At 41.3% G+C, this 15,052-nt stretch overlaps 1 protein-coding gene across 1 annotated transcript in view; it reads left to right on the top strand.

Annotated features, from left to right (window-relative positions):
• The first annotated feature begins 4,951 nt into the window (after nt 1–4,951).
• BMP3 (bone morphogenetic protein 3) overlaps nt 4,952–15,052 on the top strand; it is a 50,067-nt gene continuing 39,966 nt past the window's right edge. The window contains exon 1 of the mRNA XM_006875067.1: nt 4,952–5,276. Coding sequence (XP_006875129.1) covers nt 4,952–5,276 — 325 coding nt within the window. The remainder of the gene's footprint in view (nt 5,277–15,052) is intronic.

Below are 15,052 nucleotides of genomic sequence, written 5' to 3' on the forward strand. Positions count from 1 at the left end.
AAATACAATTTTATTAATTGTGGTGCTGCAGATGAATGTGCTAGACGGCAAGGTCGGTGGTTCAAGCTCACCTGTTGTTCCTAGGAAAACCTATACAGAGTTGCTATTAGTAGGAACCGACTCGATGGCACTTAAGAACAACAGCAATTAATTAATTTGACTCAATTGAGAAATCAGATACAAGGCACTTATAGCAACATAGTCAGCTCTGCTGTTCCTCTGAGTAGCTGCAAATTATTAAGGAAGTAAATTGTTCAGCCAAATTTATAAATCCTAATATACTTCTTTACTGGGAAGGCATCTGAAGGTGCCAGCAATTTCTGAAATAATATATTTCACCCATGTCTGTGATTCTGTGGCCTCTGATTAAACAACAACAACAACACTGTTTTACTTTCTTCAGGCATAGCAAGATGACATCTCCATGTATTATGAGGGAACATTAAGAGGAAATGGCATAGGTGCCATTTATTTGTCACTACTGGAACTCTTCTGCTTCCACTTTCATCTTTGCTCCATTTTCCTGGGTGTAGGTCAGTTGCAAAGGAAACATTTTAGGCCCCAGATTTGCCCCCTATAAGTATTCTCCTATTTGCTGGCTTCTATTTAGACTTTGGCACTGGGGGTTAATGAGCCAGACTGCAAAGCCATTTGAACTGCAAGGTCGGCAGTTCAAGCTCACCAGCTGCTCCTTGAAAACCCTATACAGGGTCGCTATGGGTCAGAATTGACTCGATGACATTTAACAACAATAACAACAACATTTAGACTTTGTTCCCATCCTGCAATGACAAATGAGAGACTCTGCCAGGTAATATCCAACAGTTGGTTACTTTGAATTTTTTCTGAACATACTGGCTAGATACGAAATACAAAGCTGAGTCTGTATTGACCTCTGCTTTGGCTAAAAACACAACCTCTCTAAGAGTTGGTTCTTTATAAACATTTACTATACTCTTCTAAGGCCTGTTATGGTGCTATAGGATAAGCAATGGACTATTAAACACAAAGTTGTTGTTGCTAGGTGCCATCGAGTCAGTTCGGACTCATAGCGACCCTATGCACAACAGAATGAAACACGGCCCGATCCTGGGCCAACCTCACTATCGTTGCCACACTTGAGCCCATTGATGCTGCCATTTTGCCAATCCATCTTACTGGAGGTCTTCTCTTTTTCTCTGACCTTCCACCTTACCAAACATGACATCCTTCTTCAGCAACTGGTCCCTCCTGACTATATGTCCGAAGTACAAGAGGCGAAGTTTGGCCATCTGGTCTCCAAGGAGCACTAAGTCATCAGCTGCTCCTTGGAAACCCATACAGGTCTGCTTTGAGTCGGAACATCTTGACAACACTTAACAACAACATATCTTTTCTAGGTCTAGCTCTCTGCCAATGCACCTTATATGCAACCACCACCCAGTTGTTAGCGGAGGCATATGTGTTGCTATAACTCAGAACAGCTTCCAGCACAGCTCCATTTCAAATCAGATGAGGAAGAAAAGCTTCATGAACTACTTCCAAAAATCAGTCAACGAAAGTCTTATGGATCACAGTGGTCTGACCTGCAATTGATCATGGGAATGGCATAGGACTGGGCAGTATTTCATTCCCTGTGCATGGGTCCTACTCCATGGCAGTTAATGGGATCATTGTGTTATTCCCTTACCAGGGACTATACAGTTATTCCTTACAGGAGCCCTGTGAAACAGAAACTAATATTTGCCATTGGGGGTTGAATAAGAATACAGAGGCATGTAGAAGGAAAGCACACACAGCTCAGGAGAGGTGAAAGCAGGCATTGAACATATGTGATCCACTCCAACACCTGCACTATGGCCTTCCTACCCTGAAGATTCATGTTGAATACAGTATGGTAGATATTGCAACCATCAGAGACAAGCACTGGAGCTAAGTGGGAGGCAGATCTGAAAGGGGAAAGGGTGAGTGTTTTGCAAGGAGGGCTGGAACTGAAAGAGAGATCACAATTTATACTTAGAAACCAGAGGTGATCGCCAAAATATTAGTTGTAAAGAAGCTTTTCCTGCTCTATTTGGTGGTGTACCAAAGCAGAGCATCAATTTAGGAGAACCATTAGAGGTAGGCCTAGAAAGAGAAGGCAGCTCACAGAACTGAGAAAAGGGCAAAACAAACAAACAAACAACAACAACAAAAGCAACAGGGGTTGGTGGGAAGCAGGGAGATGGGGAGCATAAAGAACAAAAGATTCACAGGGAAAAATCAAAGAGGGAGAGGGTTTGCAGGGCCTATTGAATTATGCAATTAGGTCTTCATTATTAATCACAAAAGCTATTATGTTCTTTATGCCAGGCAAAGATCACACACATGATCTCATTTAATCCTCACAACCACCCTTGTAGTATGTGTTATTTATCTACAGAACAGATCCTGGGATTGCTAAGGGCAAAATCCAAACCCACAGTGGGTTGAGAAGTGACTTAGTAGGAAGAATGTAGTCTGCATTTAGGAACAAGGGATTGAGCCCCAACTAAAGGCTAGCATGAGTGTGCATCTGTAATTTTAGCCCTGTTGTTTTTATGTTTTAAATTTCATCCAAATAAATTCTAAAAGGAATGTGTTGTTATTCACCTTCAAAGAAGAAATGGAAATCTGGAGACTCAGTAAGACCTAAGGCCAAGCAGAGGGGACAGACAGACCTTAACTTAGCATTTTCAGGCACCTGGCTAAGCACATTTACAGACATTGTCGCATTTAAGCATCAGAATTCGGGTAACAGAGTGGATTACAAACTGGGTTGCTAACTGTAAGGTCAGCAGTTCAAATCTACTAGTGGCTCTGTGGAAGAAAGATAAGGCCTTCTGCTCCTACAGAGATTTACCTTGGAAACCCTATGGAGGGTCACTATGAGTCAGAACTAATTCCAAGACATTTAACAGCAATAAATATAGTCATTAAGGGCCTGGGTCCAGGAGTCAGATTTCTTGAGTTTGTAGGTCAGCTCAGCCACTTCCTTTGTATCCTTTTACCTCACTTTCTTAATCTGTAAAATGGTGTTTGTTGTAAAGATTTTTAAAAAACTGATACATGTGAAAAATAAAGGAGTGTTCATGGAATGACAAGTGTGGGATAAAATGTCAGCTAGTAAAATCTCCATTTTACAGGCAAGAAAAAAGAAGTAAGTGTTGGAGGAGAATATTAGAAGGACCGTGGATAAACCTGTGTTGGAAGAAGTATAGCCAGAATACTCCTTAGAAGCCAGGATGGTGAGGCTTCCTCATTCATAATTCAGACATATTATCAGGAGGGACCAATTCCTAGAGAAAGACATCATGCTAGGTAAAGTGGAGGGTTCTGCAAAAAAGAGGAAAAACCCAACAAGATGCATTGGCACAGTGGCAGTAGCAATAGGCTCAAACATGACAAAGATTGTGAGAATGGAGCTGGACAGGCAGTGGTTCCTTTTGTTGTTCATAACGTCGCTATGAGTGGGTACTGACTCAATGGTACCTAAGAACAACAAGCGTCTCATAGCTAACAACTGTAAGAGCCTCCTCTGGACTCTAGGGTCTCTGACATAGAAGTCCTTATGTTTCATCACCACTGCACCATCCTGCGAGAAGCCTCTTGAGAGACCATGAGAGAGAAAGGGCGAGAAGGAGATGTGTTTATTGGTGTGTTTGCTTTCTTATTTGTTTCTTGGACAGTAGAAATCTATACATATTTTTATTCCTGACGAAGATGAATAGGGACAAACAAATACTTCAGAAGAGAGGGAAGTGAGATGGGACCATCTCTGAGAGGTAGGAAGAATGGAAACAGTACAGGTGCACTGGTAGGCAGCTTTTGTCAGAAGTTTCAGATAAGACTCTGGAATTCCGAGGGTGGTGGAGGAGGCCAGAGGGCCCAGCAAGAAGAAAAAAAAGCTCTTATTTTCCTTTGGCCAAGTGGCAGCATCCACGGACTCAAGCGTGGCAACGATAGTGAGGTTGGCCCAGGATCCGGCAGTGTTTCATTCTGCTGTGCATAAGATCTCTATGAGTCTGTACCAACTCGATGGCACCTAACAACAACAACAACTTGCTAAACACAGTTTTTGAAGGGATTAAGAACAAATACTCTCCAATCCTTTCTTTCTTTCTGGAAATTCTCCTTTCCCCAGCCACCCTTTCCTCTACTTCTTCTTTCCCTGCCCCTGCTGGTTCCTAGGTTACGTCCCTCTTAGCTTCGCTCCACCTATAGCCTGTCCCAGCTGCCTGCCAAGGCCAGGGGCAGACTGGCTGCAGGCTGTACAGATCAGTCAGAAAACTAGAACGAAGTCTCAGCCACTCTCTCTCGCTCAGCTTCTGCTTCTGAGTCTCTCTCTCCTTTCTCTCTCTCTCTCCTCGCTCGCTCGCGCGCGCGCGCGCGCGTACACACACACACACACACACACACTCACAGACAGACGCACGCACACACAAGCGTACACTCAAAACTCGGACAGGCAGTGCTGTGCGTCTTCCAATCCCTGGAAAAGGCGAGCGAGCGTCTCCCGGACCACTGCGCACACCCTGGCTCAAGCACTGAGCCCTACCCAGTGCTAGTCCTCGTCCCCAGCGTGGCAGCTCCAGCCGGGTGTTCCAGAAAATAAAAGGGGGAGGGAGGGTAAAGAAAGATCCTGAAAACACCCGGGCCACACACGCCGCGACCCTCAGCTCTCTCTCAGCGTCCAAGTGGAGAAGGCGCCTGCACCATCACGCGCCAGCGAGGTCAGCGCCACAGCCGGAAAGAGCCCACCTGCAGGTCAGGGCTCCACCAGCGCCAAAAGTGGGGCTTGTCATTTTTCTGCTCATTTCGTGTCCCGGGTTCCGGAAGCTTATGCCCTAGTTGATTTAGGGTGCAATCCTTGGCTCTGTCGCGGGCCCCAAAACTCTTCCAGAATATCACCCCCGAAACGCGGGGAGTGGACGCGCCGCACCGGGACCTCGCCATGGCAGGGGCGCGCAGGCTGCTCTATCTGTGGCTGGGCTGCTTCTGCGTGAGCCTAGCGCCGGGAGAGAAACTCAAACAGCATTTCCCAGAGCTTCGCGATCCTGTGCCTGGCGACCGCAAGGCAGGTGGTGGCTCCAGTCCGGAGCTGCAGCCGCGCGACAAGGTGTCTGAGCACATGCTGCGGCTCTATGACAGGTATAGCGGCGGCGGAAGGACCCAAGCGGCGCGGATGCTGGGCTCCACGGTACGGAGCTCCCGGTCCCAGCGTCCCCAACCTCTGCCAGAAGGCAATACAGTTCGAAGTTACAGAGCGGGAGCAGCAGGTGAGTGCTGGGGGGACCCCTCTTCTCCCGGTCCCGACCCCGCTGTCTATAGACCCTCCTCAGCGATCTTGTCAGCCCTCCAGTACTGCCTAGGCGCACCTTTTCCCACCTTCAGAAGCTACTCTCCCTAGACCCTAAATCACACCCGCATTGCCTCAGCTGTTTCCCTGGTAAGCCCTGTTTTAGAGTCCATAGTGAGAGGGAGAAATAGAAGTAGGGAACCATGGAAGGAGTTGTTTGGAGTATCTGCTTGGGGAAAGAAAAGAGGCGACACCACCTGCCCAACGGAGCCCCCACCCCACCCCCCATGCCTAGCGGAGCCCTCCTGCCGAGGGGGTCTTGAGCACCCTTTACAGATGATTCTGATGTCGGGTGACCTGAGCTTTAGTCATGATTATCCAGTGCCAGATGCCATTTAATGCCAACCCCTCTGCTCCCAAAGAGAGAAGTTACCCTTGCCCTCCCTGCTTTTAGATAGCTACTTCTCCAGATCTTGGAGCCGCTGTGTGTTACTAGGTTTCTATAAAACATTCTACTTGATGATCCTTTGGTGGGAAACACACAAACAAAACTTGTTGCTTGAGTGTTATTATTTAAAACCTATATAGACAGAGGTTATGCCATTCACCCTAGGAGGATTTGTTAACGGGGGTGGGGTGGATGTAAACATCTCTTGGAATCCCTGATGAAAAGCTGTTCATCTCGTTTTTCAACACAGATCATGGCAGATTTAAATTCATGGCTTAACAAGGTTTCTGCTAGCCTCTATGGTGAAGCTTATAATTTATGTTAACAGCCTCTCTCTCTTGTGCTAACAGCTTAAGGGAAAGTTTCCTGGACATTAACTCTGTTTATATGCTTTGAGGATGCACACTGCTTTTTACTTCTCTACATTCATGATAAAGGGAGGTGTAATTGTAAAGCCTGTCTTCAGTGAAATTTTGAAAAATAGCCAAGAATCTTCAAGTAAGGCACTGACCCTTGCTGCTCTATCAATTTTGTCAGAAACACTAAAAAGAAATCTCCCAAAGCTTTGATATGTAGGATTCCTGGAGGAAAAAAGGAAAACTAAAGCATCCATCAAGGAAAACCCTAGGTTGACACTGTAAATACACTCTAGAGCTCATAGGCATGGTGACATTTACAATAAACGTGAGTTATGGTTTCTAAGGCACAAGTCTGTAGCTAGAGTCTGAGCTAATCCAGATTTCATTTTCTTCTTGAAACCATGATGATGATCTGTGAGGACCCAGTCTCCACTAAGGAAATATAAACCTGCTTTGAGCTAGCTATCCTAGCATCCCAGTCACTTGATGAGGCTGCCTGACAGCTAATCACACCAGCTAATGTTCTGTTTACTTTAATGTAACTTTGAAGGCACAGTGTGGAAGTAAGGATTGGAGGGAAGTTGGATAGGCAAAGCAGGTGGCAAGAGTGAAAAATACTTAAATCACTCTTACCTTAACATTCATTTTCTCAGAAATATTACAAGGTAGTAACTGGGACATCCAAGAAACTAACCGTTTTTTTGTTTTGTTTTTGTTTTCTGTATCAACAAGTTTTATTTTTAGTATGAATCACGTGGTTTGGAGGTAGAATTTGAGCTTTCTTTTATCCACTGCATTGTATAAATGTTTTTTTTGGGGGCTGAGTGAACTATAAGTGAGAGGTTGATAAGGATGTGAATAACTTAGGTATCATATCCTATTGGCTTCAACTCATTCACTGCCTTAAAATTTCAGTGTCCCTATCAGCCTCACTGTATAGTCTTTTGCCATCTAATGATAAACTCTGATGTGGAGGGGGAAAGTGCCCTTGAAATGATGAATTTCAGCTGAGAAGTATGTATAAGGCTGTATGCCCTAATAAGAAAAGTGTAATCCTAAAGACTATTCTGATTGGCAAACAGCAAAACAAATAGTAAGATATGTTCCAAAGTCCCATTATATTACTCTCTGTGTTTTACAAAGACTTAATGACTTATTCATCAACCATAGACTCTGGTTTTTGTGGAAGCTTAAGTGTCGCGTTACCACATTGGAGACTCCTGGAGAGGTGGTTCGTGTTGGACCCCTTCCAAGAGTGTTTAGTTACTAATACACTAAAAAGACCTTATTATAAGGAAGTTCTGGCTCTAATAAGGCAGGTCTCCAGGAAGGTGCTTAAGCTTTCATGTTAGTCTCTCTAGCTTCACCCATATCAGCATTTCCATAACACCCTTCACCTTATGACATATGTTTTGATGTAGGTGAAAAATGCTGTCTTCATTAATAAATGAATAAATGTTTTCTAGCTCTAAGTGTTTAGGTTCACAACATATGGGCTTTTTGGTACCAAAGATGTTACAGATTATAATGGCAGGTCTAGTGGTGTGCTTTAGATCCGGGTGACTGCTGATCCGGCAGACTTCCGGAGTGTTTATCCAGACTGAGATATAGCCTTACAGCCCCATTTGCTCCTTAGAACATACCTGATTAAAATTATTTATTATTCTAACCTAGAATATCTTTGGTTGAAATTTAGCTGCTGTGGTCTCCCTCTGATTACTTTCTACTTAAACCATTACTTGATGGTGGGTGGCATTCATCCTAAATACACTTTTTGCTAACCCCTTTTCTCCTCCCTCAACGCTACTCAGTTGGTGTGCCAAAACCATAAGTTTGGAATACTTATATGTTTTTATGTGTATATGTGTGTGTGATGTGTATGGCTCACATAAAGATAGGTTTTAGCTTTCCCTTTGTAAAAGATAATTTACAAAAATATTGATGACAGAGTATTCCAGTTTTATAAAAACACTACATCTTGGAGGAAAACAGAATGGATATAAAATCAGCATTTATTTTAATCTTGGTTTATGAAGTTATTTTTGGCTATGTGATTTAGTAAAAGAATAATAGTTTGCATAGGTTGTCTCCTATCCTGATCCTTTAAGATACACGAGTTATGTTATTACATTTTCATCATTACCATGCTCACTTATATTTTCTTAATCATAAAATGCACCTCTTTAGGAAAAGGGATAAAAATAAGTGTGTTCTTATAAGGAAATGATCACTATTTTTATCTATGACATATAACTACCGAAAGACTACATTTAAGTACCAATGCATTGGCTTAAAAAATCACACAGACTTCATAGATAAAAGGAAAGAAAATGAAGTAATCCAAACTATTTTCTTACAATACAGAAAGGTAGATTCTCTCCTATCATGACTGGAAGGGGGGAAAAATTATGATTTGACATGTTTATAAAGTACAAGGCTTATATATAAGGCTTTGGGAAAGATAATATGCAATTAAGTTCTGAAAGATCAGCCAATAGGAACCATGGGTCAGTGGACAATCATCATTTTTTATGAGTTTGTGGGTAAGGGGATATAATAGCTTTATGAAGACAGAATCACCTTGAAATGCTTGGCATCTATAAACTAGGTTTGAAACGAAAGAGTACGTGGATTATCTGCTGGGTTTGTTGTTGTTGTTTAAAGGGCAAGAGTACATCTGGAGAGGGAGCGCTGGATGAGCAGCTGCATTGAATTATACACCACTTTGAATACAAGATAGCCCTTAATGAAGTTTTTACTATAATAGGCAAGACAACTTTATAATCTCTGACATTTAAAAATTCATAATGCCATGGATTCTTGATTATTCATGCTAATGGAATGGAGAAAGAGAATAAATTATATTTAAAAAATAATTGAAATGTATCTTTGTTGTATAGTTAGACATACTCAGACCAAGAGATCATTGGGGTCAATGAAAAAACAAACAAACCCCTAAGCAGATATTTCACTTAGGGAATATGTGTACCTATAATATAATTAAGAATAGTTTAAAGACTTATATACATTGTATCTAGGCAATGGAGTTCCATAAAGCACTTGATTGACTGGGTTCAGAAAATTAAATAGAGACATGAATGTCAAAACTGCTTTTAAGCATTTTAGAATTGTAGGGGTTTTGTTTTGTTTTTGTTGTTGTATTTTGAGATGCTTTAAACAAAGCAAGCCCAACCCCTTCCTTTCATGGAAAGAGAAATGGACATCATAATGTATTATTCAGACAATTTTTCAAACATACTGAGAGCTCATGTCTAAACATATTACAGTTGACCCTTGAACAACATAGGTTTGAACTCCTTGGATCAACTTATATGTGGATTTAAAAAAAAAAAAAAAATTCCTGTGTGATGCTCATCACCTCCCTGTGAGCAGTTTGTCTCTCCAGTAAATTGCATTTCACAGCTTAAAAAGTGGTCTCTTGTGGTTCTCGCTTATTTTTCATCATGTGTAGTGCAATACCACAAACCTTGAGTAACACCATGGGACCAGTACAAAGTGCCACTATTGAGACTGGAAGTGCTGCCAAGAAGCAGAGAAAAGTCACGGGACTACAGAAAAGATTAAAATGTTTGATATGTACTATAGATTGAGGTCTCCAACTGCGATTGCTTGCCATTTCAAGATCAATGAATTCAGCATCCCAAGTAAGGACCACTATGAAAAAAGAAAAGGAAATTTGAGCAGCTCTTATTGCCACAATACCAATAGGCAAGAAAACTATATACGCTGTGTGAAATGTGTTTTTTCATAGAAAATTCAGCTTTTCTGTGGGTGCAGTATGCAATACATATAGCACACAAATGAAGTGTTTGTTAGTGTGGTGCTGTGGGATAATGCGTTAGACTGCAAGGTCGGTTTAAACTGCAAGGTCTGTGGTTCAAGCTCACCAGCCACTCCTTAGAAACCTTATACAGGGTTGCTATGAGTTGGAACTGACTCGATGGCAGTTAACAACAACATTAATGTTATTAGTAAGGCTTCCAGTCTATTGTTGTTGTTATTAAGTGCTGTCCAGTTGGTTCCAACTCATAACAACCTTGGACAGGGTTTCCAAGGAACAGCTGTTGGGTTTGAACTGCTGACCTTATGGTCAAGCACTACAGTGCCACACCAAGACTCCAGTCTATAATAGGCTATTAATAGTTAAGTTTTGGAGAAGTTAAAACTTATATGTGGATTTTCAATTGTGCAGGGAAGGGGTAGACACCCTTAACCCTAGCATTGTTCAAAGGTCAGTTGTGCTTCTGATAGATTGATCTAACTTGCTAGGAGAAACTTTCACAAAAGAAGTTTGGGAAAATGTTAACAGGTGTTACTTAAAATTGTGTTTCAAGGCCAAATAAGTTTGGAAATAGCTGAGCTATAATGAAATGATTTGTTTTCTTTGCTATAGAATCTTTTATGGTCTTTAAAGGCCAGTGAAAACTCTTTTAAGAACTAAGACTGTTCTTGTAGTAATCAGTCGGATTGCTATTATTGTTTTGTACTTTTCCTGTTGGGTTTTCTTTCAAGAAGACTCTTCTATTCTTCTAGTTGCTCCAGGCTGGTCTGCTTGTCCTTTCAAGTAGAAATTTTCCACCTCAGAAGATTCTGGATGTGGTTCAGGATTCCACCTGTGGTCTTACGTAATGCAGAGGCTCCACAGGAAGCCTCCTTCACTGGGCACATTGTAGTTCTGTTTTAGGTATTCCTTCCAATAGCAACTTGGTTTTGCTTTTTTTTTTTTTTTTCTTTTCTTTTCTTAATGGGGGAAGGATTCTTATTGTAATGATTGGTTTAATAAACTATGATATATTAAAAAAAAAAAAGATTATTTTAGAGGATTATGTTCCAGGATGTCTATTTAGGGATACACTGGCTTAGAGCCTCCCTAAATTAGCAAGATGTCAAGGTCCTATGTCGGGTTCTAGCCTCGACAAGGAAGTGTGGAAGTGTGGGTGTCACGAAGAAGAGAGATCTGGGGGTGAAAGGGATAGAGACAGACAGAGATGAAATATATACAAAAAAGACAGACACACAGATATGATGCAAGCTGGTAGGTAGACAGATCTGCAAACATATTGTCTAGCTTTGCACAGCATTGCACAGCATTGCATGCAGAACTCACTCTATCTACCTCAGCCTTTTATTCTCTTTTTTAGGGAGGGATTTATTACAAAGGAAGGATGTAATTCACAAAGGGAGGATGTCACAAAGGGAGGATGTGATTAAGACAGGATACGGAACTGAAATGTGATTAATCATTCAAAACAGTACATAATGATTCACAGGAACAACTTTTAAGATATTTTCATAGTTTTTTCTTAACAATCTTAACATTCTTATTTTTACAGAAAAAAGGTTCAATCAAGCTGTTATATATTAACTTTTAGGCTTAAATGATCTAGAGTAGCGATGTGAGGTTTCTTAAGGATACTTAGCATAAAGCAAGGTTCCTGAAAGGAGCCAAGCTGTCTCTGTACACTTTGCAAACTTTTGTTTGTGAGCAAGATCTCAGGCACCGGGCTTCATTTATCGATACCTAAAATGCTACATTGTTCTTAATTATCACATTCCTATATACTTTCAGGAGGAAGGAGAGCATCTGGGTTAAACTGATTATATTCAGAGGTGGTTCAATGGGGCTGCCCCTAATCATCCCAGGGTCTGCATATGCTGTCCCCAGCAGCAAGATATGCAACATTAAGAGTAAATATCTATGTTTTCTTCAAAATTAATACTTTGGTGTCTTAGAACTTTGGAAGAGAGTCATGTTCTACCATGTTGAGAAGACTGTAAAATAAGAGTATATAGAAGACTATGCAATCTAATTACAGACTAGGTGATTTGAAAAACTTATGGAAATAATTATCATGGTGAATCTTAATTCTAAATACACAACTAAATATCGTATCTTTTCTTATTTTACATTTAGTACTTAGAGTCTCTCTGTTACTAAATTTTATTTTCTGTGTATCTTTATGAATTCTCCTTCATTATCACAGGATTGTTGTATGCCTGAAAGTGGATTCTAACTCACAGTAACCCTAAGATTTCCAAGGCTGTAGTGTTGCTGTAGGATAAGCCCTGATCTGCTAACCACAGGTCGGTGGTTCAAAACTACTTACTGCTCCTCGGAAACTCTATACAGAGTTGCTATGAGTCAGAACTAATCAGATTGCACTTAACACCACCAACAACAATCTTTGCAAAAGGATTCCTGGTGGCACAGTGATAAAAGTGCTCAGCAGCGAACCAAAAGGCAGATGGTTTTAACCTACCAGTTGCTCTTTGGAAGAAAAGACGTGGCAGTCTGCATACATAAAGGTTTACAATTTTGAAAAACCTACGAAGCTATTCTATTCCGTCCTATTGAATCACTATGAGTTTGAATTAAATTTCACAGTAGTGAGTGGAAATTCTTACAGGAGGTGATCACCAAGTCTTTTATCCCAGGGAGGAGCTAGGGACTCCAACCACTGACTTTTGGTTAGCAGCCAAGTGCTTAAGCACTATGCCATTAGAGATCCTTTTTATGTGCTATTGATCTTATGGAGGACTCCTGGTGTGGTGCTGTAGAATAAGAACTGAACTGCTAACCACAAGGTTGGAGGTTCAAACCCATCAGTTGCTCTTCAGATCCTGTACAGGATCGTTGTAACTTGGGACCAACTCAACGGCACTTAACAACAATCAAATAAAACTATTTTATTTGAAGAAAGGTTAATAGAGATCATACACATCACTTTGTTAATGTTTTTGTCACTATTAATAACTTGATGAAAGGCATTACTAAAGACATCGATCAAATCATTTTTATAATGTCCATTCGAGTCCTGGTGTGGCACTACAGAATAATGTCCTTGGCTGACAGAACAAGTTGAGCCACAAGGTCAGCAATTCAAACCCACTAGCCATTCCTCCCAAACCCTATACAGAGTTACTATGGCTTGGAACCAACTCAATAGCACTTAACAACAACAACATTTGTTGTATTTAATAATTACTATTAAAACAATATTTATTCTGCTTACATTCTCTATTGGCTATTCAGAATTTAGGAGTCCTGGTGTGGCACTGTGGGATAAAGCATTGGACCTCAAGGTCAGTTTGAATCACGAGGTCAGCAGTTCAAACTCACCAGTCGCTCCTTGGAAACCCTACACAGGGTCGCTATGAGTTGGAATTGACTCCATGGCACTTAACAACAACAACATTCAGGATTTAAAGAGGTTCTGATTGCTCTGTAGGATAAGCACTGGACTGCTAATTGCAAGGTCAGCACTTCAAACTCAGCAGTCATTCTACTGGAGAAAAATGAGGTTTTCTATTCCTGTAAACATTTGCAGCCTCAGAAATCCTATACAGGGTTCCTCTGAGTTGGAATTGACTCAGTGGCAGTGAGTGATTCAGAATTTTTGTACTGCAACATCAGAACTTTGTCACCCAACTTTTTTATGGTTTCCCTGACTATTCGATGTGTGTAACCTAGTAATCAGATGTTGTTGTTGTTAGGTGCCATTGAGTTGGTACTGATTCACAACGACCTTAGCAACAGCAGAATGAAACACTGCCCGATCCTGGGCCAACCTAAGTATCATTGCCATGCTTGAGCCCACTTATGCTGCCACTTTGCCAATCCATCTTGCTGGGGGTCTTTCTCTGACCCTCCACCCTACCAAACATGATATCCTTCTCCAGTGACTGATCCCGCCTGACAATATGTCCAAAGTATAAGAGACACAGTTTGGCCATCCTGGCCTCCAAGGAGCACTCTGGCTGCACTTCTTCCAACAGAGAACGGTTGGTTCTTTTGGCAGCCCATGGCACTTTCAATATTCTCCTCCAACACCAAAACTCAAATGCATCAATTCTTCTAAGGTTTCCCTTATTCACTGTCCAGCTTTTGCATGCATATGAGGTTATTGAAAATACCATGGCTTGGGTCAGGCGCATCTTAGTCCTCAAGCTGTCATCTTTGCTCTTCAACACTTTAAAAGGGTCTTGTGCAGTAGATTTGCCTAATGCAATACGTCGTTTGATTTCTTGACTGCTGCTTCCATGAATGTTGATAGTTGATCCAAGAAGAATGAAGTCCTTGACAACCTCAGTCTTTTCTCTCTGTTTCAGATAGTAATCAGATAGTATCTTGTTAACTTTATTTTGGTGGTAGTAATGGAAAGAAGTTTAATTTTTATTATTGTGTTATAAGCCCATAAAAATAAAATCTTACAATGGACTCAATCAACTCATAGCAACCCTATATAGGATTTCAGAGGAGTAGTTACTGGGTTTGAACTGCTGATATTGTGGTCAACAGTCCAGTGCGTATCCGATAGCACCAGACTAGGACTCCACAGTAATATTTAGTAGTTCATAAAATGCTGGTTTATTCAGATGTTGCGGAGCTCTGGTGCAGTGGTTAAGCTCAGTTGCTAACGTAAAGGTTAGTGGTTCTAGATTACCAACTGCTCTGTGAGAGAAAGATGTGTCAGTCTGCTTCCATAAAGTTTACAACCTTGGAAACCCTATGAAGCAGTTTACCTTGGGCCTGTGTGGTTACTGTGCATTGGAATCCGTTCGATGGCAACGGCAGTGGTTGTGTCCTAGCTTATTGGTAAAGTAGTTCTCCTTGTAAGTAATATCTGGTCACTCTACAAGCAAGGTAAGCATGGGCTTACTTTTACTTAGACATCTGTCTTTCTCCTAATGCAACAGCATCTTCTGACAGAATTAAAGCCTCTTTTAAATTTACAATCCCTGATAGGGACAAAGTATCCAGTAAGCAAGGTAAGCAAGGGTTGAATTGTGCTTACTTCCTAATCTGTAGTGAACGGTTTGGCGTGTTCTTCATCACATCATAGTATAACTCAGGTGAAACGTCACTATAGATTAGTTGTTGTTGTTGAGTGCCATCGAATCAGTTCCGACCCATAGTGACCCTGTGTA

This window comes from Chrysochloris asiatica, unplaced genomic scaffold (assembly GCF_000296735.1).
Source record: "Chrysochloris asiatica unplaced genomic scaffold, ChrAsi1.0 scaffold00311, whole genome shotgun sequence".
Classification (NCBI taxonomy): Eukaryota; Metazoa; Chordata; class Mammalia; order Afrosoricida; family Chrysochloridae; genus Chrysochloris; species Chrysochloris asiatica.